Genomic DNA, 27,174 nt, shown 5'->3' on the forward strand with positions numbered 1-27,174 from the left:
CAGAAGCATACTATAGAAAAAAATTTCGTAGAAGAAGAAGAAGCCCATCTAATTGAAAGCCGCCTGTTCGGCATCCAGGACAAAAGCAGCCAAACGTATCAAAAAATTGCATATAGAGCACTTGGCAAAGTATACATAGGCCGAAACTGAAATAATACTGTCTGTCACAAGCAAAGTAACCCTAGATGAAAATTCTATTTTAGCAGCAATCAATTTCGCAACTATATGAAAGGATGCAGAAGACGTGGGAAGCATGAAAAAAATCGGCAGACCCAATCGACCAGTCACCACTATGTGCAGACTGAAAAGGGCCCTTCGTTATTCAAGGCCACTGCTGCTACGGGATCAGCCCGTCACGTTGCCATCATTCTGGTTATATCGAATCACAACGGATGACGAGCGGAATCGAAAGCGAGACCTGCGTGAGTGTTATTCATTGTGTGCGCAGCTTTGCCCTGCCGTATCTCGCGTTAAATGATTAGATCGAGTGTCGACCATAGACGTGAAACCGCGTCAAGCTCTAGCCGTCTCTAACGGAAGGATATGTAATTCTCTGATTTTCACGCACTCACGCATCGCTTCCTGCTGGTCACCTGCACGAACAGAGTTAATATGTGTTTCAAGTTAAAGTACGTAAACGCCTAATGTCCAGGGTTAAACTTAGACTTACTTGTCAGTCAATGAATGGTCGGCACTTGAATCGGATACTGCTACAGTCTGCGCTGTATCTGGAAACAATTACGGTTAGAATTTAAATATAGATGTTTTTCTATATAGCAGTTTTCTATGCATTTTGCCTAACTGCCCGCTAGGCACATGGGGAAGCTGCTAAGAAAGAAAAAGAGTATTCAATTTCATTCATACTTACCAGAGCATTGGGGCTTTAGAGACGAGATACCGATGCGAGTAACATCTAAGATGTAACGCATATCGTGCGAGTTCGATCTAAAGAGCATAAAAACTAAGTATAATGCTATGAGGAAACGTGATTTACCTCAACCCCACAACAAGGCAGCCTCAAAAAGTTCTGCTGTACGATAATTTTATTGGAGTCTTGTCGCCATATGAACTATTCAAAAACTTTTCAATTATTTATTCAAATATGCTTTTCTTTCAAACTAAACTGCAAGTGAATCCTATATCTGTCGACATCAGCAACTATACGCAAATTCATGAAATGAGCTAGTATGAATCACGTAAATACACGAGTATGTTATTACTTTATAATGTGGCTGCCAGTTCCATTAAATAGCCTTCGGTATATCGGTAGCCAGCGTCGAATTTTACACTCAACAAATCACGGCTAAATTTGGCTTAAGCTATACCTCTAAATCTAAGCAGATACTTCAACGTTTCTGATAGTCGTGTTTATTTGACATTATGTTATTTACAGCATGACTCCAGCTTCAATCAAGCACCTAAATTACCAGCTTTTTAAGTATTCCTTTTTTAAACCGTAAATCACCTTTTAATAGTAACCGCGCGTAAGGAGATAGAGGCAGGTATAAAATCGTTAAAAAAACTACGTACACAACATTCCAACGCAATCCAATTTTAGGGCTATAGCTGGTCAAAAGTTTTAATGATGCGAGCACTTGAAGCGTCTGGAAGGTGCAAAAAAAGGCAAATTAAAAGACCAACCGTCGAAGCCTATCTGAACGACCTAGTCGGTAACCCGAATAAATATACTCCTATTTGAAACGGCCGTTGATTTCTATATCAAAAACCTATGTAACTCAAAACGAGCTTTTTGAGCGACCCTGATGAATCTTTGAACCTATTAAATCCAAACTCCAATAATAAGTCTCCGGTTTGCCCCATCAAACTTTTCAGAAGTTGCATGTAAGGTTATAATAGCATACATCGTCGATTTTGGGCAACAAATAAGCTTTTAACGCTGCTGAAAATTTATCCAGTATACAAATACCAGATGATAGCTGATCTTGGTTTAAATTTCGAAAACGACGCACCGCCATAATAAGTTTGACATAATATTTTGATATTTCCTCGGATGCAAAGACATCGCTTACGTCCGAGTGGAGAACCGACTGGATTCAGCCCTGAAAAGTCCCAGGGCATACGTTCACTTTTCAAGTAATAGACAGTTTCGAGAAAATCGGCAAATTAGACAAGGTCCACATACGTAATGTTCAACTAGTTATGTCCATTACCGTAACAGAGGTAATAAAATGTAATTGTTCGATTATAAGTGGAGAACAAGTTAACACCTCTGATTGCTTTTGTAATTCTACATGTTATGCTACACGCTATAGGAAGTCATGATTGCTTAATTAAACTTGGCCATTAATCAACCAGGCACCTTGAGTAGGTAAAAGCCGTGATTTTTTATGTTTAATTAAATAATCTTACTTTTTAAATAAATAATAATATTTGCTATCCCAAGTGACAGTCCAACCTAACGCAATTCCAAAGGTTCAGAGGTACAATCAATTATGTGTTGGACGAAGAAAAGTAATCAGATTAGATATATCTTTCATGCTATGTATGTTACAATAATACTAATTATATGCGCCTCTCTAGAGTTATTACAGTTACCTACAAATAAGTTCTGCTATGCTGATTTTGTTTAGAGCTATTGATTTTTTTTCGTCAACTACCCATACGAAACTGAAGTTTGAGGACTTGAGACGCGTTACTGATTAAACCAATTGTACTTACTTAGCGAACGAGGTTTTTGGAGTTAAATCATAGACCTAAATGCCTTGAGTTCTGAAGGCAAGGCCAGCACTCTTGTGGAAGTAAGCAAACTAACGATAGCGGGCGGGACATCAAACTTTTTACAAACTTATCAAGGGGAGGACGTGCTACGTTAACCAAAATATGAGACAACTGCAAATTAAAACATAAGCTGCATCGAAAGGAATGACGTTAATAATAACATGAATTCGTGAGGCAGACATATTGCAGCTGAACTACTACTAAAGCTTTATGTCTTCTAACAACTCGAGATAATTTTGTAGCGAAGAAAACGCTGCAACGAGGTGAACATACGATCCCCTATGCGTGATCCGTATAGAGTGAAAGGAAGACTTTCCCAGAGCGTTCTAACATGAAAGCTCAAGTCGGCTCTATTAAAAACTGACGCAGATAGTTTTCAATTATTATCATTCGTCTCATTCGGTTAAACTCTATGGGTTACCCACATTGTTTATTAAACAAGTAATATTCTATTCTTGCAATAGCACTCAAATGTTTCTACTAGAACCTTTATTGAGCGTATTCAAATTCGTTATGTACTATGAACTTTGAGTATTTTGAAACATCTACTGCTTTGCATGGCACTTTACGCGTAATAAACATAATTCGTGTTCGTACTAAACCCGTTGTTAATCTACGTGACTAAGTTTTTCTACACAAACTATCACTTGTGTGTATAGAACTTAAACTGCGTTTAGCTGCGGCCATCCTGATCAGTATAACATACAATAAGATGTCGGTTGAGTCCTTAGTTAAACTGCCGGCAGCATTCATTCTTACGTATGTAATAACAGCAAATCGAGAAACCCCAGAATAGATATCGAAATTCGGTGCGAATTTCCTTTACAAGTTTACTTATCAGAAATTTACTGTTAGAAGGTAACTGAAAAGGCAATAGCAAGTGTATGTCTGCAATTTCGTGCAATACTCTTGTTAAATAAATTATATTTCCAATGGTTGTTGATAATCAAACATTCTTTGATAGGCCTAACCAAGGGAATGTTGGATCTGAAAAAGTCGCAGAGTTACGACCAACACATTTTCAGTAAATTGAGCATTTTGTTGTCCCCGATTACATATATTCCCTATTATATAAAGAATATCTAGTGGGGCATACGACAGTAATTTGTTCATTTGGAATGACTTAAAAACTGGTCCACCCTATAGTTGGAGGCTACGAAGCAGAAGAAAAGCCGTTGTAGTTATGCTCAGTTAGTAACTATGTCTCAGTTGGATAAGACGCAAGCCTATCATAAGAAGCAAATAATTTCACGGGTAGGGACAAAAAGCAGATTTATAATTGAAGGGGCATCTGTGTCAGCGGTAAACTGTTTCGTTCATCACAAGAAGCCTGTTTTTTCTTCTATTCCGGAGCCAAGTTCCTACCCGACTGCAAGGCTACCTTTGTCCCAAGCCAAAAGTGGGTGTCTTACCTTTACTGTAAATGAACGGAAAGAGCGTATCGCGAGCTATCGGCTTGCAGAAGGACATCGTCGGCGGCTAATTCTATGTAACCACTGCTGTTGGGCGCAACAGATACGTTACTGCCCGTTAACGAAATGATGCGCATTGTTATTTTGTTTTATTAAAAAAAAAAAGAAAAAGCTCACTGGTACAACCGTCTTGCAAAAAGAATAGACACTTTAAAAATTAGGATAAGACACTATGTACACCTGGCTAAACCGTCCTCATTGGTAATAATGTTCTTTGATCTGCAGATGTTGTTAGGTACGAAATAGCTGTACCTCGATTCAAAACACCCCGGCCGTTCCGAGTGACAATGATCAAAAAAGCTAGCACTTTTGGGCACTTGAGTTCCTATAATGATAAGAATTTCGGTCTGACAAATGTATATATATCTGTAGTGGCTACTACCTAGTTACACGAGGCTTTTTAGGTCCTTTTTATTAGCATAGTCGTGCGTGGGAATGGCGAGGTCGAACTAACGATTCTCTCATCACAGCTTCCGGCGGTTCTGAGTGGACTGAGCCATTGCTTCACTAACTTTTCTAGTTAAAGTCGAGATGTGTGATGATATATGCGGCTTTTAAATCTACGTTATAGGAGGTATAAGAAGCTGAGATCTGACCCCATCCCCTCCTTCAGATGCTGTATAAAATAGATGAAATCACTATAACGGAAACCGTGTTCAGCTTGCGACCTATCGTTATTGATTCTGACCCTCTAAGTGAATGAGACAGTGTGCTGGTGACGCGAGATCTATAGTAAACTAAGGCTACATCGGCCTAGAGCAAAAACGAAGTTACCTGGCCTGGTTCCAGATGTCTGCTCGAAGCTATTTCACGAAAGCTTATTTGCTAGAGATAACACATGCAACGGGCCTGATATTTTATTCAAAGAGGAAGCTATTATGTAGTAATTTGAACACATTCAAAAAGCAAGCACGGCAAAAACGGTATTGGGAACCCGCTATTTATCTGTTTAGCCCCTGCTCAATTTATCTGATTTAAAAATCGATCCCAACAAAATCGTCTTTGTAGATCGTTTTCAGCAGTTGACTACAAAATAACGAGGGCAGATGTGTCAGTCCACATGCACTGAAGGTGCCAGATGATCATCGAACGACCATAAAAGTCACTATAGACAACTTTGTATCTGGCTGATAAATCAATATTATAACTATCTCTGCAAGTATAAGTAAAAGCAGTTATAGTACGTCGACTATCATAGCTGGTTGACACTTTTGTTCACCTCTGATAGCTTCGATGAAACCTTCTTGTCTTCGATAAGAATAAGCTGTCGCTAAAAAACTGATACGATTCAATGAACGGTTGAAACTTTCCCTATAGTCTTACTTGTATTGCGAATCTGAAACGCTTTTTAGCATGTACAGGTCATCAAAATGTTCGTTTGACTCAGACCTAGTTCGCACCTCGTGATTGGCGTCATAGAACATTTTACTTCACGAATCAAGCTATCAGGAAAAGATGACTGCTCATATACAATAATACGTAGACTGTTTATTTATAACCAAACTGCAAGCGTTTCCTTCTTTTGTCAAATATATAAATTTCCGAGTGTGAGGCATCTTCTACATCCCTGAAGTGCGCGGCATCAGGTAATGATCACCAAAGTATTTCATGGCTGCACTTGGCACTTGTATACTCGTTCACTACCATATTCATATTTTAATTTTTATTCCTATTTAAGTATAGGAAGTATTTTTCGACCTCTTACATGAAAATAGCCTACATAAAACAATTCTTAAAGGATACGCGTACGTAACATAGTATGTAAAGGGCGACGCTAGTCAACAAGCTGTAGACGAGTAATTCTGTAATCGACGGGCACTTTTTCAATACGCAGGAAATCGAGGACAGTTTACGCTTCTCTCATAGCCATTGTACATAGGCTGTAGAGAACGTTGACAATTTTTCTCCGTTACGCTTTGAATTAGGTCTTTCATATTTACAGTATATTGTACTTAATAAAATCTCAGCATTCAGTCGTGTTACAGTCTGGTCAAGTATTGATCTGAATATATGATCAGGACAAATTCAACGATATGCCAGACTGAATTAACGGATTCATCTAAAAGTCACACCGCACTTTATATGCAAAGCTGGACACCGACACTTCAGATTGGAAGGACATCTGAATTCGTTGTCGGTTACGAACGTCATATGTTTCGTAGTTAATATGTCTTAGCAGAATTTTCGATTTGACGCTGAAGACTGTCTTAACGTTGTTCTCTGAGTAACGAATGCCGATACCTAAATAGATTGCATGATGATTCTGAAGACGTTATGCTTTCAGCAATAAGCTACCACGTCACGTTACAAAGCTAAATTAGATTCTAGTGTGAAAACGATATGTACTTTGCTGTTGCAAGTCAAATTAACAGTGGTTGATAAGGGATCAGACATAGTAGCTGTTGACGACAAATCGAAGCTTTTCTTTCAAGTTCGACATGCCCTTTTTAATTGACACTGTACTTTACAATCGGCAAATAATTATAGACAACTAACGTACACGGCTTTGTCGAATCGTTCTTGATACCTGCAAATCTGTATAGTATACGTAGCTTTAGGCACTGCAAAGGGCATCTGCAAACATAGTAGTTCGTTGTTCCATTGCGCTAATTCTCTAGTCCATCGTTGAAGTAATAGGAGTTTTCTATTTAGACTTCTATCTATAATACATGTGAGTGTTGTCTTTGTTCTCATCCATTCCCTCTCTATGTACATGTTACCTGCATAGATCGCTACCAGAGGTGTCACGCGGCTAGCGGTAGTCACAACGTCGATCACGTAATTGTCCAAATAGGCCCATTATATTTTCGTTCTGCGTTACCGCTGCTTGATGCTTCTGGGCAACCGTTCTGAAATAAATAGCACAAACAAGAACAACCAACACAAGTGAGAGACGGCTCTCAACGGATGGAAAAAGACCTACTCCAGTGCCTGCTCTCATGCACGCTGACTTACGAAATATTCTGGGCCTGGTAGACGCACTCCAGGGTTACCATTTACTTAATCGAGTGGACAAAACACGGCGCTAAGTTTTGCGAGCATGCTTTTTAACGATGTCAACTATTATGCTGTTACTAGGTGCTCCACTGTGCTGCAGACGGGTGAAACCTTCATTGAGTTAGAGGATACGCGTTTTTGTTATTGTTATTATTACGTCTGCCTTCACACAGGCTTTAACAGCGAACGCCCGTGTTTCTACACGTGGACAAAAGGTAGTCATGCTAACTTCCAGCAAATCGAAGCCAATGAACTTTACGCGTTCAAAAGATATGAAACTAATAAGAAAATAGCAGTGAACCAGTAATTTGAGTGTTGTGTAATACACCGAAAAATAGTATTAGTTGGAAATAGCAATGCGGTGTAGTGCATCCATTATAGATGGACGGTGAAAACATCTGATTTCGTGAAAATTGCAGAGTCTGTGCTCTGAGTGAATTCATCGCTATCAGATAGTCCGATCACATCGACGCCGACATTTCTCCTGATCAGTTCATCGATATTTTCGATAATTTATATTCGTTCGCTAAACACATTTTACGATTACTTTATCCTCGATGTGACTTTCTTCGCGCAACTCGGACTGTGCAGAAGCTTTTAACACACCAACACATTCGCGTATCTCGTTTATTCAGCACTGACAAAATCGAAGTGACAAAATGTTTTTCCTGTGAGGTGTGCAAAGTCTGTTTTTATGACCACACCAGCTGGAGGTGGTGTACAGGTTTTCCTCCTAATTAGTGGCCGAACAATTTTTTCTAGAGACTTTTCATGTATCGTGGTAAGATAACTTAACCAGAGAGAACCAGGAAACGAGAAACGAGGAAAAAACGCTTTCCATTGTAACGCGATTGTGCATTAAACACAATACACTGATAGACTTTGGGTCGAACCCACGACCAAATTCATTCAGACCTCTTTCTTGCAGGGTTGTCGGTGTCGACATAGCAGAAATTCCATTTGTAAATTTCCGGATCGGGCGGAGCACTGTCGTATAGTGCAAACCGATTTTACGTTTCAAGCATTAAAACTACAAATTGTAAATCGAAAATTTTAAGGATGCCCATGAACAAGAACATTTTTTTGAAATCCATCGTTAAGCTGTAATTTCAGACCCAGTTATACCTTGATAGTTCCGTTTATGTGGAGTCCATTGTGTCCATACTGTATTTGCTCGAGTATCGGATGGACTTTCTTACCGCTCATTACGGTAAACAGTCTTCCCGATGCGCCTGTTTTCGTCTTCGTTTCATCCTCAGCGGCGGGCCCTTGACAATACGCTGTGCAATGCATGCACAAATTACGCGATCTGAAAATGGTATCGGCACTAGTACAGCATTAGATTTTACAACAGTTCAATATAAATTTACCTGTGTAAAAAAAGGGTAGCGATTTTATAACGAATAGGCACGCTTTTGTGTGGAAGGTGGTGGATTTCTAAACTTACTATAGTTGATCGTAAGGTTGAAAATTGCTATAACGTTAGATAAATAACGAAAACACATAGCTAAGCTATTATCGGCTTATAAAACCCGAATATGCATTCGATATATAGCCAAACAGGCGTTGACAAAGGTTCCGTTGTTTTTCGTTACATGTTCCTGACATAAAATTAGAATTCTATGTTGAAAACCTTTTTTTTCGCGATATTAAATCTATTATATTTAGAATGATAAGTCGACGTCGCTATTGCGCATTGAGTACCAGATGTATGTTCGTACAGATAATGTGATAGACAATGCTATAGCTCCTGACGGTAGCACCATGAAGAAATCCTGACTCATTACCGAGTACAAGACAAGAGGGCTGGTATCGGGGTTGTATCATCTTTGGCCGCTTTGGCTGATATTTTTCGATACTTTCTCAAGAGAATGCAGCTACGTAAACTAACGCTACTTGCCAAGGCTTCTATACCATGTCCTGTACCAGACAGCTTGTACATAAACATGTGGCATTATTTAGTGACTAAATGTGCTGAGTATCTGATATAGGATATTTGTGATGCTATATACCTTCAAACAAAGCTAACTCTCAGCCTGGAATGCTTCGTAAATTTTCGCTTTACAGTTTCGCTTTAATTAAAACTGTAATATGCGTACGCTCGGCCTTTTAGCCATGCCGCCCCACATGTATAATATTTGTTTCGTGTATTCTTCCGTTTAATTGGCTCTTTCGCTTTTCGTGCCTTCCAACTACACTAGTGCCGCAGGACAACAGATTTGGGCACAAATGCCCAGCTATGAAGATACCTTCTTCTGAAAAAGCACCGCTAGCCAAGGCCAGTAGAGATAATACAACGGCCACTCTGATTCATTATGACAATGTATATACCTGCAAAAGAACAGTCGTAACAAACAAAAGAGGAAGCCAATTCCGATGAGTGGCGGGCCCAGTCCGAGCACAAGTGGTCGAGTCTCCGGACTAGCAAAGCTGCCGTAACTGGCAAAAATGGTAACGGCCGACCCTGAAAACGAAATCAGTCAAAAAACAATGATAGCCCTATGGCGAAGCTTCTGACGGGCACTGCATTGATATTCGTTCTAAGCAGTACGACATATGTAGGCTGCTAGCAGTAGACGAGCGCAAATATGCAACAAGCTAATGCTATGAAATTAATCAACTATCAATGAACAAGCTCTGAGTTCAGTTAATCATAACGTATTGTTATTCAATCAACAGTATTTGCGGATATTATATATGATTTAACATGAACATTTCATATTTTTTTTTGTATGCTGTACAATAGCATCTGTTTACTTCAGTGTACCGCTTTTTAACAGACGAAAACAATGCAGAATAGTCGAAAAATCATGCCAGATTCTGAGATTGATACGCAGATTTTGAATTGACGGAAGAGCGTGACATGGAGATAATACGTATCGTTTTATTTTCACGATCAACGATTTTATCTATACATACATATACACAGAATGGTTTCTTGCAATGTTGATTTACGTTCGGATAGGCTGAAATCAGGCGAATAATTGGCTTTATTTATATAGGCATTAAAAAATCAGCCAGAAGCTTACCGGTGTTGGTATACGAGAGGAATCCGATGGTAAGAAACGGCACGAAAGAACACGTAATTGGCAAAAAGTGCCTCTATTTTAGTAGGCAGAGGTCAGTGTTTATTGCTCGAGTCAACAATACTAACTCCTAACTAAATCTTTCAAGTAAAAGCTGTTCAGTGCCGCTCATGTTTCTCCCGGCGTGACAACCCAGACTAGCGAGAATAGAGATGTACAAGTCTTACTATTGGAATTTCACCTTACTATACACGTAAAATATATTTAAAAAAATCACGAATTATGAATTATTCCTTGTAGGTGATGGCGGGATTTCTACGAATAGGGTCTTAGTAGTGTCTCCATTTACTTCTTTCACGATTTTATACTGCACGTTTACTTCGCATGATCTCTAACGTCACAAGAAGAATACGTGTAGGAACAGGAACTAGTGATCTAATATTCGATTCTTTCGAATTATTTAAATCTAGATAATTTCTTCATGAGTACTCATTATAGATGCGGCGCTTATAAGAAAGATGTCCGAGTACATGTAATTGAGCACGTGTGTTACTGCAGTTCTATCTGACCTGACAGTCTATATTTGACCTTCAAGTATAGCGCTGTTAGCTTGTATCATTATATTCATACATAATACATGTTAACTGTCGTCGTGAAGGGTAAAAATCAGCCGCCAAACAAGTCTAGGATAGGCGCGGCAAAATTTGAATCAGATTTTCTGCAAATATCATAATTATGATCCACTGACAAACTCCATGCATTCTTTTAAAAAAATCGATGTCATATGAGTTACTTAATGTTTCAACTTAACGCTAGATAAGAAAGTAAACTGGGAACTAGATTATGGAGATAACAATTCAACCAGCCCCAGATTCATTCGATGATTTACTTTGAACAATGAGATGCTTTTTAGCCAAAGATAATCACTAACACCTCCTAGATAAAACACTCTGGTATTATTGACACTTTTGTTATGAATGCATTGAGCATCCATTTGTGTATAACGGGCCTAGAGGCTAAAACTTCATCACCATGTCGCGATGAAGATTGATGTCTCATATTGGATTTCTATTAATGGAGTAATCGTTCCCGTATGCATATACAGTCGAGTTTAGGGAAAGCTTCAGAGCAGAAGGAAAGCGTTCCTAAAAATATCGATAAAAGGCAAAATTATGACGAAAGATGGTCCAAATTATAAATGTGGTGTAGTGTAAACGTGCGATTCACTTACCCACGAACGCGAGTAATGTTCCGACCATGATAAAGATGTCTGCGCCGAACGTATTTCGTAAAAGTTTGTTGAGGTGCAGGAGACCCTTAGAGCTTCTTTCGGCATCCATGCTATAACTTGCCGATAGTCGGGGTACATTGATAGCCACCTAAAACAATTATTACCGAACAGAAGCATGAATATATTGATACTTGAAAAATGATATCAACAACACAGAAGGTTTCGTGATGAATGAAAGAAATAGTTGAAGAGGTACGCAGGTGACGGAGAGATGCAAACACAAGGTTCCTGTCCGTATACGTGTTATGCAGAACAAGTAATTATCGACAGTTGGAAGGACATGCACTTAATGCTGTGAGCCAAAATCATGTGCCTTCAGTAGGATATACGATAACTGGGTTCACCGAGACCGATGTCTAAAGCAAGATGCGCGAAACCCACTGGGTAGTGCACGTCCATGAGAAATCCATATTAATTAAAATAATTCATATCTTAAACAAATCGAATAGAGAGAGCCGGCAACTCAAAGAGGTGCCATATTAGAATACATATATACCTCGGTCCAGTCGGTGTTGTTCAGTGCATTCAGATTGACCGCAGGAGGATACACAGGATATCGTTGAACCATTACGTCACGTAATCTCCGAGCTACTGGAGTCAGCGCACTGCGGCGCATCGTCCGAAACGATCTGACCGCCAATTGGACTGCTGGATTGCTGCGGAGTTTTGCAGCGTATTCCGGATCTGGAAGCAGCAAAGCACGGCTCAATGAATAACATTTAATATAGCATCTCTCTCAAGGACACCTATTAAGAGCAAATAGACTGTATGCCTATTGACTTAGTTATTTTATGACGCGTAAAACAGAGTAATCGCAAAGGTCGTTAATATATTTGTATCAGCGAACACAAATGAAACATCGTGTGAGCTTTTTGGCATACACCATTTTACTACAAGTATATCTGTAGTTATGTTTTTCTAAAGATAAAGCGATAGCATATTTATTTAGTAAATTTAAGAAAAACATCCTAAGTTTAGGCACCTAAGATCAGGCACACCATTCGTTTTTTTTTTCTTATGTTAGGAGGTGCTAGCCTTGTTCCGCAGCGTCCTTCAAAAACAATACCGATCGTAACATTCGAATCATTTATAACCCCTATGAGCATTACATAAGGAGCGACTATTGACGTAAAAGGTTTATTCCAACCGGCTTGACCACATCATCCACAAATGTGTCACTACGGGTTACCACAGTCCCGAAGCAATCGTTTCATTTTACAATAGCAATGTTGCTAAGCGTCATTGTTGTTTGTAAACATATCACGACGAAAAACAAGCGACGTTCCGAGACCCCTTCAATTTTTACTAGAAGATAATAGCGTTAGAATTTCGGAAAATAACTATTTTTGGCAGTCGTTAGGAGGAGTCGGTTCCGAGACTCGAGGGTGTACTCGTGTCGAGATCATCTCCTTGTCGGTTTGCCTCTGAATCCACCGCCAGCAGAACGGCCCAGAGTAGATTTAGCATGGACAAGAAGCGTTCTATGTCAAATGTGAAACGTTTTCGGTTCGTTCCGAAGATCAGATTAAAACGAGAACGCTAGAAAATGATAGACAACTTAGCCCTTGAAAAACTGCTTAGGAGAAAGTAAGAGTTCCAGACTCCGAGACCATCTGGCCAACGAGTCACTGATTGAGGAATGCTTACCAGTACCATCTATTTTCTCAAAGTCAGATCGATATCAGCGGGTTACGCTCAGCTATTTAGCCTAAACGACCAATAAATAGTGAATGCAATGGATTTACAGAACGGTTCCGCATTGAGTATGTTCGCATTAAATTTTAAAGCTGTACAAGTTAAGTCAAGCTTTGACAGTTTGCTAAGTACACCCATAACATTGCATTTTCTGTTTTACAATTGCCACTAGTTGATATCTTATTGGGAAAGCCTACCTATTGAAGCTCACGCGTGTATAATTTAATATCAGACTGAAAGTTAAAATTAAACGGTTGCAAATCTGTTGAATTCGTGGCAATGGGATATCGTACGCTATATTGACAGGAGTATGTGTACTTTTTCTGTAGTCCTTTCTTGTCCTCACCGTGCTCAATACCGTATACAGTCCTATGACAACAACTTAAACCTTAAACAACTGAGTACGTTATAAACAGTGATTCGGCTGGCAAGGTTGTGCGTTCAGGAAGATCTACTTCAGCTCCTTTCGGCCTAGCAGGACGAATGAAGCGGCACGAGATTACAACTAACGTATTCATTGTTGTCCTGGTTCCAGTTCGCACATCTCAAGAACAGATTAAGACAGTCATTTTGAAGACGTTCAATTTGCTGGTGCAGGTATCTTAGTTAATGTAAGTTAGATAATATTAATTTGGAAAGTTCATGTTGTCACGTCGGACAAGCAGTAACATTTCAGCATGCGTTGGAAAGGAAAATTCCCTTTAGGTTATATACACTGAGGTGTACCCTCGAAAAAGCTTTCGACAAGAAGAAATCCCAAATTCTCTTTTAGAATAAATAAACAAACTATGACATTAACATAATGGGTGTTTTTGAAATAATTCTTAGCCAACTAATAGCGTACCACTTGCCGGTTTACTACTCACATCTAACTAATTTATGCTGATTACTTATCTACCAGCTAATCATACAAACATTCGCTCCCCTTTATTACTGATAATGTAATGATAAGGTACCATTTTTATTTTACTGTAGCATGTAGTAAAACTTTACACTAAATTCAACGATTATAGAATCGGCAATCGGTGGCGAACAATGACGCTATGGTGCGGCAAATCTGCCAGCAATGGGTAACGGTAACGCCATTTTTTCATATCACGAAGCTTCACTATGCAGCAAATATATTGGACAAAATAGTATTTATCAATCGATCCGGCTGCCAAATAGATAATAATGGGCCATTGTGACTACGTCTGACCGCAGCTGTCTATCTTCTACATCGAACGATTTTGTCTACATTTGTTCGACCGGTAGTTCTGCAAAGGCATCGACAAGCTGTTTTGTACATAAACAAAGGGGTTCCGCTATGGAGCGACGAGTTTTGTGGCCGTTAATATCTAGGAATTGGACGGCGGCTAGTTTGTAGTTGCGAATAAATTGGCAGTGAAACGAAACATTCGATGGCTTCCCGGTCGGAAATAGTAGAGAGACAACCAAACAAAATTAAAATACCTCTCTTTGTACGTTGAGCATTTTATTAATTATAGTAAAAAATTATTCTGTTAATCATATTACAACCAGAAACAAGTGTGTATGGCATATGTACGTCCTCATCCGAAAGAGGATTCGGAAGCACGGCAGGGAAGCCAATCATTGAATTTGCACACAAATTTAGCTTTCTTCGAACTTCACATATGGCCGGAACGGTTGTCAATAATTGCGTACATGTAGCTTATTAATCGTTTTTGACAATTATTCGGACGAAACATACGGCAATTACCATGCCACTATTCGCGCCACGCAAACTTATCCGACGTAAAACGAAACCCCAAAATAATGGGGTGGTAATTCGTTGACCTACCCGCGCTCGTCTCGCCAAAATTCTTTGACAAATTCCCCCACAAAAAATTAGCGTCTGTTTAAGTGTTTGGCGAGTAAAGAAAAAAGGTTATATATATAAAGCATGTTTAGATCTCTGTTTGAAGTCAAAATATTAGTCTTAAAAAACGATCATTAAATTTCAGAAAAACTGTTTACATGAATTATATCGCTTGTGTGTGATTTTCTATATACAATTATATATGATCGTACTTATTGGTTGTCGCAGACCATGACAGATACTCCATTGTGCGTAACGTCACTGAATATATTATATATACGTATATTCCCATTTTGCAATTATTTGAAACGATGGGTCTACGGAAGGTCTATACTTCTTTCTATTTCCATTGTGCTAGCGACCGCAGCAGTAAGTATCAGCAGGAATAGATAACTATACTTGTTTGCTAAGTCTGTATGCACGGAACTCCTGTCAGTTGGTACCGACGATGCTTTCTAGGCCTATGAATATTTGTGTCCGTATGTCCAGGCCTTGAATCATTTTGAGTTACGAAAGCATCGAAGAACAGAAACCAAATATCGTTCATTGCTGCGACAAATTGTGCGTCAGTGATTAAACACAACAAAAGCTCGTACCTCTATAACATGAGGATATGATCAAGTACAATGATTATGAAAAGCAAACTAAGCTGGAGTGGGTCGAAAGTTAACATTAATTCAAAGTAGAGCGTTTATCGATACGCCAGCGAATCTGTTGAAACGTAAACACGACCGTAGAGTAATGGCGACAATGTATATTATCAGTCGTTACTATTGGTATATGCTGCATCGACGGTCGACCTTGACACCCTATTATTTCAGCCGAGTATACAATAAACGAAGTATTCTTAAGTTCTATTAGTTACAAAATTGTTTCAGCTTACGAGCCGTTATTGCGAACACTTGTTTATGCCGGCTCCTACTGAAGAATAATCATAGAAAAATTAGTTAAAAAAAAAAAAATTACATTAATCTTATTATTTAGTTGCGTAAAACAAATCAAATTATAGTGAAGCTCTTAACTACTGATATGTCAACGTTACAACGAAGTGATGAATTATATTCTATCTATAGGTACTCTTCTTCGGGAATAAGCCCTTCATGGCGCTAAGCATAATGAGAAAGATCTTTAGATAATCAGAGCACTTTTTTAGGTACAATAAATGTAGCACATATTGCATTTTCGACATCCGCAAAAAAAAAGTTGCATTAAATAAACTAATGTAATTTCATTAGTTAACGTTGGCTATTGATCGCGACTACAGATTGAGGAAGTGCGATACGAGCGCCGTTTTACATTTTTTTTTTTACTCATGATCTAGACAAGTACAACTTTATTCCGCTACTCCTAGAGAGCCAGATGGCCATTTAGTCGTTTACCCAAAGTGTGCTCACGAAAAATTGATTTTTATTTCCGTAATATTCTAAGTTAGTATCCAGAAAATAATTTTTCAGGGCGGTATTTGATAGTTATGACGCGCCACAAATTTATACGTGTGATATCAAATAGTGAATTTGACTCGTTCCCATGTGGAAGACGTATATCTGTATGGATGCCGTACCTAGATAAAATACGGTACATATTTATAGTATATAGGAAAGTATAGAAAAAGTACCCTGATACAATGTGCCTTGATACTGAAAACTGCTCATTGTCGTTGCTACAGCAACAATGACGTGGGACGGAAGGTAGGTTGCGAGTGTCCACAGGTGATCTCCGTCCAAGGTATTCTAAGCGCATTCTCATCGATTGATCATTAAGCGAGAATACATTAGATTCTCGATTAAATAAATAATAGAGATAGATAAATAGAGCTTGGATCTATAATAAGAGCCGTCTTAATTACACCATATAATAAATAAATTATGCGCTACAAGTGAATGATCAAAAGTGATTACTGTTAGTACGCATGCCTAAGTTAATCCATCAGTTCTTAGATACCGCTCAGCTATACCCTTGATGCAGTTCTAGTCTTCTTCCTATGTGTCATCTAACACGACGCTGTGCGTCCATATGACAGAGCTACTCAATTTTAACTGAATATTTTTTATGCCCGCAGGCGACACGAAGCAAGCTTCTCGTCTAGCAAGAAGTTGTAAGGAGCTTTGCAATGTTTCTAGCTTTTGTAATGTTTTGTGACTTAAAGGCACACTAGCAAGTGCCCACCTGTAGTTCGCCCCTTGGCCAAGATGTTCAGCCGTCCCCTTCTATCGTCGTTCTTCCGCGTAGAATCTTAGTGTGTATCCAGGTAAATGCGTAGCAATGTTTCGGGTAAAACGTACATGTCGAAGCTAGCCAATCATACGGCTGTACTTGGCATCATTGGCCACTTTTTTTCAATGGCATGCACACCGCTGTGAATTGAATGGACTTTGGGACATCCTAGAACAGCCTCTACGATCATTGCTATTGTTCCTGCAAAAACAAAGCTGCCAAGCGTACTGCACAATGGCCTTCGACAGCAGACCATCAACGCGACACCCTGCTGCCACACTTCAGGCAGTTCAGTACGTTAGCAGCAGCAGCAGTAGTAGATACCAGCACTGTTTTTCGAACGTGACTGCTTTTCGACGCCAACCATTGTCTATCGATTAGCGCGGTCGTCGTGTCCCCGAGAGATTGGGATACAGGAAACAAGGGGGTTATTACGAATTAGGTGAAAAAAAAAAAACAGTGAAAAGGGAGTGTAAAAAATGCATAGAAGTGCCCCTTTTATATCGTGTCGATACACCGATGTTGGTGGAAACAGCAGCAGCAGCAGCAGAAGCATAAACGGCAACTTCTATTGTCTTGTGGCCGCAGCCCTGGCAACGTGCAATTCGATTTCAGTTTTTCCAAAAACTTATCATGTGAGTAGTTAAGGCGATGACTATAACAATAAAAACATTTACACCTATCCTTGAATTGTCATCTGAATCGCTGCAGCCTAGCGCATACAAAAACGTGTATTGAAGTATTTTGTTTGTGCCTAACATTTCTGAACGAAACGTGCAGAGAGGCACGTATGAGGGCCAATTCAATCAAGCTAACTACTAATACGACCTGGAAAATCCTAGCATCCTTATAGCAAAATCTGCCGCATTAGAGCACGAGACATTGCCAGCACAGAACTATGATGGCCGCTTCAGCCTAATAGTAGGCTTAGTTTTTACTAAAAAATAATGGTGAATTTATGAAAAAATACGGACGAAATTTATCAATGTCTCAGATACATCTGTCCAATTTTCTTTCTCAAACTTTTTCCGTCAGTGGAAACGAACAAAAGGTTACGCGAAATAAAAACCATTTTAAGGTAGAATAAAACAGTATACATAGGGTTTGAGCCCCACATATGGGAACAGTTCATGCCTAACGTATTGGAAATCCGTATGGACTAAGTGGTATCAGAATACTGTCTCTAAAACGGCATTACTCATCGAACCGTCGGAATTATTTACCCCCAAATGGGATGGCAGCAGTAATACTAAAGAAGGTGAAGTGAGCGTCCTGTGCATACACATATAGCAAACAACTCAATAACCAGCTTCGTAGACTCACGAAAGAGCGCACACGGACAAATATAAGTCTATTTAGTGAGGTAAATACCCATGTGAGTCATACGCTTGACGGTGGTGAGTCCGCTACGTATGGCTAGAAATAGTGGTACTATTGCAGTCAAAATGCTGTGTGTTTCAATGTCTGTTAGAAGTTCTAAAATAGTAGATCTTGACTGAAGTTTAACAATTTGCTGTAGGTAGGGGCGGCGTGCGGATGCACTCTGATAAACTGTATGGCTTAGTCTTTGTTTCTGTCTTTGGACCTTGTTCCTAGCTTTGTTCTCGAACTACAGGTACCTTTGACTAGGCAGTAGTCTATAGGTGCAAGAATGATAGTTGATCGTCTCCGAGCACTCAGAGAGCCCCGAGGCCGCCCAATAAGGGAGGAGTAGTACACCTTGTGCAGACTGAATTACATTTGTAATGAGATGACATCTTAACTGATATTTATAAAAGCATAGGCTACAAGCAACTAACCCTCGTCTCGAAAGGCCAGACGTAACGAATATGGTATATCTTGTGGAAGCTGCTTTTCAGAAACAATACTTGCTCAGAAATCGCAGTTAGTGCTGCCATTCATAGATAAGCAAAAGCACCCACCGATAGTCTGCCAAATGGATCTCTTGGATAGACAATCAATCAATCAATCAATCAATCAATCAAGAATTGTGCATCTTTCTTCTTTCAACAATAAATGCATAAAGCTGGCTATTTTGCACCCAATGAAACTTACTGCTATCATTTCTGTTAATACAGGACACAGTCGTTTTATTATATGAAAACATTGTCTGCGTACTTCAACCATGCGGCGAAGTGCAAGTCTGTCTTGCTAAAAAACAAGTCAAGGTATACCGTACAGATCGGAGTTGGTGCGTTCTCATATTAATGACTATTGTTTGGCAACTCAGCTTTATGTAGATTTTTCCTAAATGGACGCTGACGCTTCCGCTCATTAACCTGCTGATTAAGCTCAGCATAAATTTTTAGGTTGGGTCTCGAAGAGTTTACAGCGTCATCCTTGCTTGCTTACGCAAGCCCCTGAGCCATACATAACAGATACGATCATGGTTGATCATGGTTGTAACAAGGCTCTCAAATTGTCCCTCAATCGCATCTAGTCTTGGATCTATAATCTAAGACAAGAATAAAACTAGAGACAGAGACAGTAGCATCCTTTCAACTATATAACTTATTATTATTATTATTATTAGTATTATTTTGAATGAATTCTCTAAAGGACACAGGTCTGTAATTTGAAGGTACGAGCCGAAATTGTTTGTGATCACCTGTTCGATCGTCTAAACGAAAAGCATCTCAGCTTATGCGTAGCTAAGTTTGCCAGTTTTAGTTAGCGATGGTTTTTCTGCGAATTTGATATCAATTAGCTCTGTGAATTATTTCAAGATAATTTAAAGGGGTTTGATAATGTAAAATTTCATTTCCTATAGGGATTTATAGTGGTTGTCAGCATTAACAGAAACAGGCGTTCGGTGTGCATTGGTTTGACTATCAAATGAGAATTATCTTCAAAAAATCCGAAATTGAGAAGACGCTCCGTATAAGCGAAGAATAGAGATTTTCAAGACAATGGAGCGGCTACTAGTAACCTTAAGGTGGATCCCTGGAGAGGCAATTAGAACCTACTACGTCGAAATCACAGTAAACTTAATTGATGTATCGCTTACAGTTCTATGAGTCGTATCCGGCACTTTGGGCAAAGGCAAAGAGTGTGGGTAAACATGCAGGGAAGGGAAATGTTCTTGACATTCAAACGGATTGCCGAAGTAAAATAAAGGCGTTCGCTTTACAGTTACTTTTGGGGAACTATACTTACTACTGGGAGAAGTTAGTTATTGCGTAAAGAAGCGGCTACTTCAGCAAGGTAAAATCTTTACAAACATGCTAGTTCTACCGGTCCAAACCTAGATGCACGGGATTTTGTAAACGCCTACTTAGACGCATCCGATCTTCGGTCACATTGATCACGGTAAGTCATACATGTACGAAAATACACACAGAAAAAAACACTGAAACATAGTAAGATGGGAACAATAAACCCTTAAGAAACACTTTTCGAGAGTATGAGCACAGGACTCATATGGACATCAGAGCCTAACAGCAGGTACGTTCCGGGTGTGTGGATAGGAAGAAGCAGGCGCTGAAACCTACATTAAAATACACCCAAATATTTAAGTTAAACTTATCTTTATCACGAACATTGAATCATTAAATGTCACATATTTCATGTCGTACGTTGCGCTATTGTGAATCGGCTGGACGGCATGTATGTTTTAAACATTTAAATAGATGATTTCTACCAAAGTAGTAAGTTCTTTCGACAATGGTATTCATCACTGTAGGGCTGATAGTGGCTAAAATGGCTAAGTGTTCACATTCTGCTATACTAAAAACTAGATAATACTTAGATAATAACTAGATAAATATGACTGTCTAATGTTATTTTGTATAAGTAAAATACTATAATGGTAAGATAAACGAATAAGACTAATCACTGAAAAGTCATTTGTTTGTATAATAACATAGTGTAAAATACCGTATACGTTTAGTATTTGGCAGACTACATTTCTAAACGTAGACAAGTTGACGAAAACAATATAGAGTGTGTTTTGCGAAGCACTAAGTGATGCATCGATTTTCAAGCATATACAATATAGAATTATCCCTAAAGTGAGGAGCGACGAAGTTCTCTAAAATCTTTTATACTGATTGGATTATATGCCTCTGTTAACAAAGGCTATATTTAATAATAGAAACGAAAGCTAAGAAGGTGTTTTCGAAACGCGAAGCCAAACGTCTGTTTTCCTTAAGCATTGCAAAGAAATTTTCTATTCTGTGCCTCGGCGTACGCTTTATCCGCATCGTAGGAACGACACAGGTTTTTCTTTCTGCTATTCACACACAAGACAAGTACTCAAAGGTGGTTTTTTTACTCTGCGGTTACGTGAGAACAACATTGTACCGACACAAATAGATTATCTTTCTAGCGTATATGCTTTCTTGCTAATAATAGCAACCTACACACAATGATTTCTTTTTTTTTTTTCGAAAATTCAGCTAAAACGAGTATATCTAGGAACGGTCTCGGCTATGATAGTTTCTGCATAACTTTTAGAATTTTTTCGAAAGAAATGCATTTAATTCACGTTGCAATGGAACAACCTCAGCTTCGTAATGCGCAACACATTAATATTGTATTAATGGTAATTAACCCGCGTGAGAATAAAGCACCCTTCTTGCTTCCCAAAATAGAGAAACTTACTACATCGTTGAACTTGTTTGTTCAATCTCCCCTTTTTTTGGAGATACTGCGTGGCGGATTGCTTCACAGTAAGTCCATGATACTTTAGACACTCAAATCTCGGTTTCTATTTCGTAGGGTGATTATTGCAAACCTAAAGGTCGTTGAGGAAACCGAGTCTAGTTAACATGTCTTGTGTAGATTGCTTGCGGCACGGGTATCCATCATATTTAATGACACATAGGAATGGAGCAGTAGAGTTTTGCTCACTTCTAACACGGACGATGAGATGAACCCTAGTGCCTGAAAACTCTGTTATATATATTCATCCTATTCTACTACTGTTATTTTTGCATTTCTAGTCTTCTACGAGCAACTTCCATTGATTGAAAACTTATATAAAGATCACCCCCTTCTGCCCCGATGACATGACAATCTAGTGTTCGCCGAAAAGAATGATCGAAAGAAATGAGACTGGAATAAACCAAATAAAGCTTGGTTTCTAAAATTTTAAGATAATGAGTAACAATGTAAGCACAAGATGTATTCCATCAAGAGGTCTTTCGGTATATGCCGAAAAATACGCCACCTGTGTAGCTGTATTATATAGAAATTGTACACTGTGAACTGTATGTATTAAAAATTGACGTCTACAGGATAATTAATATTTCACAAAGAAAAATGTATTTACAATGGCCAGACACTGAGAATACCAGTACTAATGCGAAATAGAATAAGGTTACTTTTACGGTAACTTATTATGATCAAGACTGCCACGTAGCCAAGCTTAAGCATGTGCTGTATATCATACATCTTCGTAGAATGGACAAATCTTTGGCTTAATTTTGCTCGATTTGAATTTTATCTTGTCATACAAATGGTGCACTTTCGACTAATTCAATCAATAGGAATTTTGAAGCCGTTGGGGCCTTTAGCACCGTGCGCTTCTATACCCCTCAAACCCTTCTTTTCGCTTATTCTTTGAAAACGAACATTTATTTTACTTCTTTGCATTTCCCTCTTAAGCTCAGCTGCACGTCAAGTTAGAGATCTTAGATCCATGGAAAACAAATCAAGTAAAGGGAGCTCATCCTTGTCACCCTTTTTCAATCGTTACATAAGTTCTATTTCCGTAAGACAGACATTTTAAATTCAACTGATTTTTCTATGCAAAACTATTATGTGGCGAAAGCTATAATATTTTTTTACAGCATTCATTTTTTTTGTTTCATTGTTCTTTCATCATCTTCCTCACCTTTAGATAACAAAAAAAAAGAGCAGTAACAATGGGTTATACTTCGGGCTAAGATCGTATTTTCAATCTTGCCGACATTTTCCCAAAAGTATCAATTTGTTTTTCGTGAAATACACGCTTTCACTTCATCCTGGAGGAAAGCTCAGTAGAAAATTGGCTCTGCCTTCATCTGCTATTATAACTTGTGCACACAAACCCTTCTTAACCACAGTATTAAATAATATGTCACGACTGGCGGATATAAACAATAGAGCCTTCGTTTGTAAAAATCGGCTAGAGTAGACGCATATTTGCGGTTTACAAGCGAGGTCGATGTTTAAATCAGAAGGCCGGTAGAAACAGTGGCTATTGGTCAGCAGGGCTACATGCATTCGTATCCACACGTTTAGTATCAAACAATAGCGATTATTTATAGCATATCTTTCTTATGTCAACAAGATATTCCGTCACAAATTATTCTCTATACATGATTGAAAGTTAGGTCTATTCGGTCCGAAATATAATGATCGATTAAAAATGACTCCAAAGAAGTCTACTATACGACAATAAAATAAACTTTATTAAACGTCGTTAATTGTCGGCAGTTATTTTATAATGTAGACTATCCCCGATTTATCAGTATATGCTTACCATCTTCCTTTAGTTTATTTATCGATCTCTGCGTTTGAGCATGCTCGATTAACTTCTATTGCGGAAAATATAAATAGGAACAATCACTGATCTACCGTTCTTAATACTCTAGAATCCCTTTTTTAGCAAAAATTCGGTAATTTCATTAACAAATTTTCCCTTGAAACCGACTTTCTGTGTAAGCTCGTTTACTTTTGTTACAATATGCTGTTGTGGGAACAGTTCATCTAGATATAGTTTTAATTCATTGCGCAACGCCCATGGATCACCATGAACTTTACACACGTAGGTGATGTATCGAGGACCTAAAGAGAAAAAGGATTACAAAAACATTGCGTTACTAATTGAGTAACAAACGTTTTCTTTATTTGAAAAAAAAGTCTAAAAGCATATGTTTTAGAACGGTATGAGATACAAGGGTCCAAGAAAACTTATGCCTCATGATACTAACTAAAACCTTGCTCATTTTATGAGTGCTCTACAAACACTAAAAAAACATTGTTCTCGTTATATACATGTATATACATATATATAACTAAATACGCTCAATAATAAGATCGGCTCGTATGCACTAGCATAAGGCTACAGGGATACACAGACAGCAAATAATATATTATTCTGGCCGAAGGACTCACCTCTCACTTCCTCTTTGAGGTAAACTGGGAGCATATGGTTCTTTGTGCGTGCTACGAAGTAAGGTAGGTTTCTTGCCTGAAAAAAAATCGAAAATACGATTTTGTTTGCATTTATTTTACTTACCATCGAACAACAATAATTGAATACATAAAAACTAGGTCTACCGTTCATAAATTCGAATTATGTGGGTTTGTGTACAATAGCCTTAAAAAAGGTCAAATCAGTTCGGTACGAAAGTGATACGCAATTGTCACTATCCTAAAATTCAGTCCTGAGGCATACAATTATCCAAAGAGACACACTGCTAAGGGCTATCGTAACTAGATACGTTCCATTCTTGATTAATTAATCGCAAACAATACAACTTTTCAACAAGCCTCTGAAGAGTACAAATCCGCATGATTTAATAGGTCAGTTATACCGTTCCGAAGTGTGAACTAAACCCTACATGATACAATGATGTGACACATTACACTATAGACGACCGGAAAATGTATTTTTGCAGTATCAAAAAATATTATAAAACCCTCATATATGTTAATTGCTTTTAAGCACAGATATTAAGAAACACCGAAATTACTCAATAATCGTACAAAACGCGTATTGCTATGTCGAAACGCAAGCCTATTAAGTCGCTGAATTCATCAATTTCAAATTCGAGCAATCAATCTTTTTTGTGTGTGTAAATATACGTGCATTTAACAATGTCAAGCAAAAATTCACACAAACATACCTCCTCTCGAGTAAGTCTTGCTGGTTTCCAGCCGGACGCCCCTTCTTCTTTTGGGGAGGGTGGTATCGTTCTTTGTGGTAAAATCCTTTCAACATACTTCCACACCTCGGGATCGTCCACTACTTCAAATTTAGTTAAATTTGGGTTTTCGGGGTCGAAATTGTGCCGGTGCTCATCAGGTACTTCGACTGCATATTTTCGGTGGGGTTGAACTGATGGTAGCGCTAGACGGACGAGTGTACCTTGTAGGCATGGCACAAACAACTTTGAAGATCTTCGCAGCATTGTAATGCGTATATAACAGACAAGATTCTCGAGTAGATAAATAATCGAGCGCGAATAGTCAACTTCAATTAGCAACAGCTCAGCCGGTGTTCGGCTTCGGATATCGGTACGTGCATGCCGCCATGTTTGTTTACAAGTTAAATCGTCATAGAAACCGCGCATATACCCATGGAGCACTTAATAACAACGTACTAGACACGTGGAAATTTCTTATAGCTGCCAATGGATAAACCGCCCCAAATCGATAGTGGTCAGTAATAGTTGAATCAAATGTAGCAGAAGGGGAAGATATCAAGAAGACCTTATTTTTGCTAACCTCAAGCTATTTCCATAATCACCTAATTCTGGACTATTTATTTTACCATAATAAACACACTATTTGAAAGAAGCATCTGACTCTCATAAATTAGAGTAGACACCTAAGTTACTTAGCAGTGATCTTTATTTTTATTCGGTTCAAGTTTTTAACGCTCGGTATCTTTAAGTAGTCAACATGCTACATATGAGGAATTATTTTGTACTAATGACAACAATCACTATTTTATCATCGTTATTAAAATGTTTCAGGTTTGTAGAATATCAATTTAAGAATCTATGTTGCATATGAAATCGACCATAGTAAGACGAAATATGCGTTAAAATGATACCACAATATGATAAAACTCAGCAACCGATAAAAACCGAACACAGGCTTCAGATGAGGCCTATTTCTGGACTAGCTTTAGAAATAATAGGTATGAAACACCGATGTCCTACTCCTAAAATGGTTTTATGACAAAAAAAGATTGCCCGTGAATATAACTATATATGCATTGGCATAAAGTTTGTCAGATAGAATATTTGAATAGCAAGCTGTGAGCATGTAAATGCTTCAAGCCTCTCGATATCTCTAAATGCCCTTAGTTCCAATAAATATGTGTGATAAATTTTGATTTAATAACTTTACCTATATTGTTTTACCAAACGTATACACGTTATGTGTTAGATTTCGTTCCATGACTGGATGTGAATAATACGCATTACCTTAGAACTTAGAGAACCTTAGAGAAGTTTATTCTAACATTATTTTAACAAGCTCTCTAAGAATAATGTTTCCAATCCAATGGCCATGTCTCTTCATGTATGGTACAAGACTAGTGAGTTCTCTGATTGAAGCTTGAATATATTTTGAATGCATGACCATAAGTGATTAAGAATTTGTATATACATTATATGTATACAGGATAGGCAGTCGTCTCTTAATTTTGTGAAAACATTCCACATATAGAAGGCAAAACTTCTTCTTATGCCTTGTTTCAAAAACTTGTGTCTACAAGTATCGCTCCTTTAGCCACCGCTAATTTAATCACCGTTCACCGCGAGTGAGTTTAAACCGCTCGCCAGTCATTTATAAGATCTTTTTCTTCAAGTAACTGTTCAATGGTAGCCGTATGTGAAGCAATATTACTAGGTATGAGCTCATTAGTATGTCGAAGGACCCTGCGAAATTAAATTTTGTACTGATAGCTGGCCAATAATCCCAAAAATGCAGGGCTTCAAGACGGTCAACAAGTCCAGTACAAAAAGTCTAACCGCTGACGCTTGAAACGAATCCACAATCTAAACTAGCTTTTTTAAAACGGCCGTTAATTTCTGTATCAAGATGGAAGAATGGAGCTTAGACCTAAAACCTATTGAGGATTTTTCGGTTTGTCTGATGAAAATCTTTCTCGAATGCATAGAAGCCGCGCGAAAACTGGCGTACACCGTTAGCTTTATGGCTTAAAGATTGGATAGTAGCTTCGTTTCACTCAAGTTGCGG

At 38.5% G+C, this 27,174-nt stretch overlaps 2 protein-coding genes and 1 long non-coding RNA gene across 3 annotated transcripts; all 3 read right to left on the minus strand.

Annotated features, from left to right (window-relative positions):
* Positions 1 to 5,702: 5,702 nt before the first annotated feature.
* LOC111260976 (uncharacterized) lies at positions 5,703 to 9,773 on the minus strand. Its single transcript, XR_015311285.1, has 3 exons — positions 9,540 to 9,773; positions 8,334 to 8,517; positions 5,703 to 7,060 (listed from the first exon to the last, which is right to left on the minus strand). It is a non-coding gene; the product is annotated as an uncharacterized LOC111260976 (long non-coding RNA).
* Positions 9,774 to 11,305: 1,532 nt separating this feature from the next.
* Positions 11,306 to 12,204, minus strand: LOC147753430 (uncharacterized). Its single transcript, XM_086968523.1, has 3 exons — positions 12,022 to 12,204; positions 11,466 to 11,613; positions 11,306 to 11,379 (listed from the first exon to the last, which is right to left on the minus strand). The coding sequence occupies exons 1-3, from the start codon at positions 12,139 to 12,141 to the stop codon at positions 11,306 to 11,308; spliced, it is 342 nt and encodes a 113-aa protein (XP_086824649.1). The 5' UTR covers positions 12,142 to 12,204.
* An 11,416-nt stretch (positions 12,205 to 23,620) lies between these two features.
* mRpL49 (mitochondrial ribosomal protein L49) lies at positions 23,621 to 25,501 on the minus strand. Its single transcript, XM_022834114.2, has 3 exons — positions 25,089 to 25,501; positions 24,355 to 24,430; positions 23,621 to 24,024 (listed from the first exon to the last, which is right to left on the minus strand). Exons 1-3 carry the CDS (start codon positions 25,371 to 25,373, stop codon positions 23,828 to 23,830), a joined length of 558 nt encoding a protein of 185 aa, XP_022689849.2. The 5' UTR covers positions 25,374 to 25,501; the 3' UTR covers positions 23,621 to 23,827.
* Positions 25,502 to 27,174: the final 1,673 nt, after the last annotated feature.

Source organism: Varroa jacobsoni, unplaced genomic scaffold, assembly GCF_002532875.2.
Source record: "Varroa jacobsoni isolate VJ856 unplaced genomic scaffold, vjacob_1.0 scaffold_499, whole genome shotgun sequence".
NCBI lineage: Eukaryota > Metazoa > Arthropoda > Arachnida > Mesostigmata > Varroidae > Varroa > Varroa jacobsoni.